This window comes from Telmatherina bonti (genome assembly GCF_933228915.1).
Source record: "Telmatherina bonti genome assembly, chromosome: 7".
NCBI classification, from domain to species: Eukaryota; Metazoa; Chordata; class Actinopteri; order Atheriniformes; family Telmatherinidae; genus Telmatherina; species Telmatherina bonti.
Genome location: NC_136625.1, coordinates 3,509,552 through 3,515,007, shown reverse-complemented (window position 1 = coordinate 3,515,007; position 5,456 = coordinate 3,509,552). Strand labels below are relative to the sequence as shown.

The 5,456-nt window shown below is 55.7% G+C and overlaps 1 protein-coding gene across 1 annotated transcript in view; it reads left to right on the top strand.

Moving 5' to 3' along the window:
* Positions 1-3,066, top strand: part of klhl18 (kelch-like family member 18) — a 24,485-nt gene extending 21,419 nt beyond the window's left edge. Inside the window, exons 5-10 of the mRNA XM_079243268.1 lie at positions 12-172; positions 392-528; positions 604-826; positions 957-1,061; positions 1,138-1,249; positions 1,332-3,066. Of these exons, the coding sequence (XP_079099394.1) occupies positions 12-172; positions 392-528; positions 604-826; positions 957-1,061; positions 1,138-1,249; positions 1,332-1,718 (1,125 nt within the window). The 3' untranslated portion in view covers positions 1,719-3,066. The remainder of the gene's footprint in view (positions 1-11; positions 173-391; positions 529-603; positions 827-956; positions 1,062-1,137; positions 1,250-1,331) is intronic.
* The last annotated feature ends 2,390 nt before the right edge of the window (positions 3,067-5,456 follow it).

Sequence of the window (5,456 nt, the reverse complement as noted above, 5' to 3'; positions counted from 1 at the left end):
TACCTGTGCAGGTGTTTGAGGCAGTGTTGACCTGGGTCTATCATGACCGGGATCAGAGGGAGGCATTGCTGCCGGAACTGCTGTCAAAGATCCGACTTCCTCTGTGTCGCCCTCAGTTCTTGTCGGACCGGGTACAGCAGGACGAACTCATACGCTGCTGCCACAAGTGCAGGTAAGCAACCACACCTGATGGCCTTGTTGCATTTCATAGGACTTTTACGTTGTTTTTTTTCCTCTTGGTTCTCACCTCCTTCTTCACATCGTAAGTTGGTCTACATCCCTTCAGCTCCAACGTAAAGAACTCGTGAAACCAGTTCTTTGTGTTCTCTGTGGTTCTGGTTCTGGTCCAGAACTGGATCTGGTTTCTTTTTTAAAAACCTTTTTGTTTCAGGGACTTGGTGGATGAAGCCAAAGATTTCCACCTGATGCCAGAGCGGCGTCCTCACCTTCCCGCCTTCAAAACGCGACAGAGATGCTGCACGTCCATCTCAGGGCTCATTTACGCCGTGGGAGGACTGAACAGCTCAGGTACACCTGCTTTCTCACCTGTTATCTCTGAGGGAACACACCTGTGTGCACTGATCCGGTTCTGACTGCCTCCAGGTGACTCCCTAAATGTGGTTGAGGTGTTTGATCCAATGGGAAACTTCTGGGAGCGATGTCAGCCAATGAGAACGGCTCGCAGCAGGGTTGGTGTGGCTGTCGTAAACGGATTGCTGTACGCCATTGGCGGATACGATGGCCAATCACGGCTCAGCACTGTGGAGGTGTACAACCCTGAGACTGACAGCTGGACACAGGTGTCAAGCATGAACAGCCAGCGCAGGTCACATGATCAATACTCTGACCAATACTCCCATCAATATTCTGACAAATACTCTGAAGAAAATTTTCATCAATACTCTAATCAAAACTGATCGCTACTTGACTGCTGATGTCATCTTTGTTTCGTGCAGCGCCATGGGAACGGTTGTGATTGACGGGCACATCTATGTGTGTGGCGGCTACGATGGGAAGTCGTCGCTAAACTCAGTGGAGTGTTACTCTCCAGAAACAGACAGGTGAGTTCCACCTGGACGCTCAGCTCACCCATCATGTGACTTCCTGTCATGTGACTGGCGTGTTGTATCTCTGCAGGTGGACGATGGTGACGGAGATGAGTGCCAGTCGCAGCGCCGCCGGCGTGACGGTGTTCGATGGACGTATTTTTGTGTCAGGCGGCCATGACGGTCTGCAGATCTTCAACACGGTCAGTTGGACTGTCTGATCCAGGTGTCACAGCGGATCAGCTGCTTGACGTTTACCTGTGTCTGATGCCCCGCCCCCTGCAGGTGGAGTGCTACAACCACCACACCGACCGCTGGCATCCCGCCGTTGCCATGCTCAACAAGCGATGCCGGCACGGGGCATCGGCCCTTGGCAGTCACATGTATGTGGCTGGCGGGTACGACGGCTCGGGGTTCTTGAGCGGCGCCGAGGTGTTCAGCTCCACGTCGGGCCAGTGGAGCCTCCTAGTGGCGATGAACACGCGACGCAGCCGGGTGTCGCTGGTGTCCACGTCGGGGCGCCTGTACGCGGTGGGTGGGTATGACGGACAGTCCAACCTCTGCTCCGTGGAGATGTACAACCCTGACACCAACCGCTGGACTTTCATGGCTCCCATGGTGAGTCACGAGGGCGGCGTCGGCGTCGGCTGCATCCCCCTGCAGCCTGCCTAAACCCACCAATCACAGCCAGGGACCAGGGCTTTTCTGATAGTGGTGGGAAGGGTGGCGTCCACCAGAGGGCGCTGGTGTCCGCTGTGTTTTTGGTACCTCAGCTGGGATCAAACCTGCACACTGATGCCAGGCCTGCAGCATTCTGGGAAAAAACTGTAGCGTTAGCTGCTGCTAGCATGGTGCTAGTCGCATCCAGCTATTAGCATGTGTGTGGGTGGATTGATGTTAAGTATTGATCTGTACTTGATGACCAAATGAAGCTGCTTTGGACAGGAATTCTTCTCTCACCTGGACCAGCTTCCAAACAGGAAGTGACACAAATTCTGAACTCTTCCTGTGGAGCAGCGGCGCCCTCTGCAGGCCGCCATGATCCTGGCGGCTCAGGCAATCTCTGATCGTTGTCCTCACTGGATGGACAGGAAGTTGGCATAAGCCCCACGGGAGTCGCAGCTGACATGTGACCCCGTCTTCGCCAGCGGTCAAAGACATTGTGCATCAGACTCTCAGAGACGGATGGGGTCCTCACACATCAGATCCGTTCTGATCTTCACCAGAACCGTCCGAGTCCAGTTCCAGCCTAGTTTCCTGTCATCATTCTGCTCTGGACAGGTGTGCCTCCAGGTGTGCCTCCAGATGCACCTCCATGTGCACCTCCAGGTGTCCCTCTAGGTGTGCTTCAAGGTGTCCCTCCAGGTGCACCTCCAGGTGTACCTTCAGGTGTGCCTCCAGGTGTCCCTCCAGGTGTCCCTCTAGGTGTGCTTCCAGGTGGCCTCCAGGTGCACCTCCAGGTGTACCTTCAGGTGTGCCTCCAGGTGTCCCTCCAGGTGTGCCTCTAGGTGTGCCTCTAGGTGTGCCTCCAGGTGCACCTTCAGGTGCGCCTCCAGGTGCACCTTCAGGTGCGCCTCCAGGTGTCCCTCCAGGTGTACCTTCAGGTGTGCCTCTAGGTGTGCCTCTAGGTGTGCCTCCAGGTGCACCTTCAGGTGTGCCTCCAGGTGTCCCTCCAGGTGTCCCTCTAGGTGTGCTTCCAGGTGGCCTCTAGGTGCACCTCCAGGTGTACCTTCAGGTGTGCCTCCAGGTGTCCCTCCAGGTGTCCCTTTTGGTGTGCTTCCATGTGCACTTCCAGGTGTCCCTCCAGGTGTGCCTCCAGGTGTTCCTCCAGGTGTGCCTCCAGGTGTCCCTCTAGGTGTGCCTCCAGGTGTGCCTCCAGGTGTCCCTCTAGGTGTGCCTCCAGGTGCGCCTCCAGGTGTACCTTCAGGTGCGCCTCCAAGTGTACCTTCAGGTGTACCTTCAGGTGCACCTCCAGGTGTACCTTCAGGTGTACCTTCAGGTGCACCTCCAGGTGCGCCTCCAAGTGTACCTTCAGGTGTACCTTCAGGTGCACCTCCAGGTGCGCCTCCAGGTGTGCTGTGAGCAGCAGGGGGTCTCCTGTTACAGGACTTATTCATAATGTTTAAAGACACTTGCAGGGAAGATGGGCTGCTTCGGCGGTTGTCATGGAGACGGTTTATCCATGTGAGTCCTTGTCCTCCTCAGAACCTCGTTGTCAATGACTGATCACTTAATTTTATTGATTAATTTATGATTCATTTGTTTTGTTGACCATTAAAGAGGATTTGATCTTATTTACGTCTCAGGTTGAGCTTTACTTCCAACAGGACCTTTGTTAAATGATCAATATATTACTGATCACTCATTACTGATCAGTAATCAACTGATTTAATGTTGATCTTTAATCACCTGAATGTGTTACACCTATAACGCTAACGTTTTTATCCTCATGCCCACCTCGGACCTTATTCATCTTCTAATCAACGATCAGAAAGATCAACGACCAGAAAGGTAATGATCAGAAAGATCAACGACCAGAAAGGTAATGATCAGAAAGATCAACGACCAGAAAGGTAATGATCAGAAAGACCAACGACCAGAAAGGTAATGATCAGAAAGATCAACGACCAGAAAGGTAATGATCAGAAAGATCAACGACCAGAAAGGTAATGATCAGTTTCAATGCTCCTGATTTCTGGGCAGCCTCTTGTCCAGCATCTGGAAGTAAAGTCTTGGTCTTTGAACGCCTCGTGTGTGAAGGGGAACAAATGCATCGTCATGTCATCCTGGACCAAAAGGACGATCTGGAGATCCAGTGTGGTGACTCAGGGAGACCTGGTCCCAGGGAGACCTAATGTCTCCGGGAGACCTAGTGTCCTGGGGAGACCTGGTCTCAGGGAGACCTAGTGTCCCGGGGAGACCTAGTTTCAGGGAGACCTAGTGTCTCGGGGAGACCTAGTGTCTCGGGGAGACCTAGTGTCCCGGGGCGACCTAGTGTCCCGGGGCGACCTTGTGTCTCCAGGAGACCTAGTGTCCCGGGGTGACCTTGTGTCTCCGGGAGACCTAGTGTCCCGGGGTGACCTTGTGTCTCCGGGAGACCTCGTGTCCCGGAGAGACCAAGTGTCTCTGGGAGACCTAGTGTCCCGGGAAGACTTAGTGTCCCAGGGAGACCTGGTTTCAGGGAGACCTAGTGTCCTGGGGCGACCTAGTGTCTCCGGGAGACCTAGTGGCCCAGGGAGACCTAGTGTCTCGGGGAGACCTAGTGTCCCAGGGAGACCTAGTGTCTCGGGGGGACCTAGTGTCCCAGGGAGACCTGGTCTCATGGAGACCTAGTGTCACGGGGAGACCTAGTGTCCCAGGTAGACCTGGTTTCAGGGAGACCTAGTGTCTCGGGGAGACCTCGTGTCCTGGGGAGACCTGGTCTCAGGGAGACCTAGTGTCCCAGGGAGACCTAGTGTCCCGGGGCGACCTCGTGTCTCCGGGAGACCTAGTGTCCCCAGGGAGACCTGGTCTCAGGGAGACCTAGTGTCCCAGGGAGAACCGGTCTCAGGGAGACCTAGTGTCCCGGGGAGACCCAGTGTCTCGGGGAGACCTAGTGTCCTAGGGAGACCTGGTCTCCAGGAGACCTAGTGTCCCAGGGAGACCTGGTCTCCGGGAGACCTAGTGTCCCAGGGAGACCTAGTGTCCCAGGGAGACCTGGTCTCAGGGAGACCTAGTGTCCCAGGGAGACCTGGTCTCAAGGAGACCTAGTGTCCCAGGGAGACCTGGTTTCAGGGAGACCTAGTGTCCTGGGGAGACCTAGTGTTCTGGGGAGACCTGGTTTCAGGGAGACCTAGTGTCCTGGGGAGACCTAGTGTCCTGGGGAGACCTAGTGTCCTGGGGAGACCTAGTGTCTCGGGGAGAACTAGTGTCCCAGGGAGACCTGGTCTCAGGGAGACTAGTGTCTCGGGGAGACCTAGTGTCCCGGGGAGACCTAGTTTCAGGGAGACCTAGTGTATCGGGGAGACCTCGTGTCCTGGGGAGACCTGGTCTCAGGGAGTCCTAGTGTCTCAGGGAGACCTAGTGTCCCGGGGCGACCTTGTGTCTCCGGGAGACCTAGTGTCCCGGGGTGACCTTGTGTCTCCGGGAGACCTCGTGTCCCAGGGAGACCTGGTTTCAGGGAGACCTAGTGTCCTGGGGCGACCTAGTGTCTCCGGGAGACCTAGTGGCCCGGGGAGACCTAGTGTCTCGGGGAGACCTAGTGTCCCAGGGAGACCTAGTGTCTCGGGGGGACCTAGTGTCCCAGGGAGACCTGGTCTCAGGGAGACCTAGTGTCACGGGGAGACCTAGTGTCCCAGGTAGACCTGGTTTCAGGGAGACCTAGTGTCTCGGGGAGACCTCGTGTCCTGGGGAGACCTGGTTTCAGGGAGA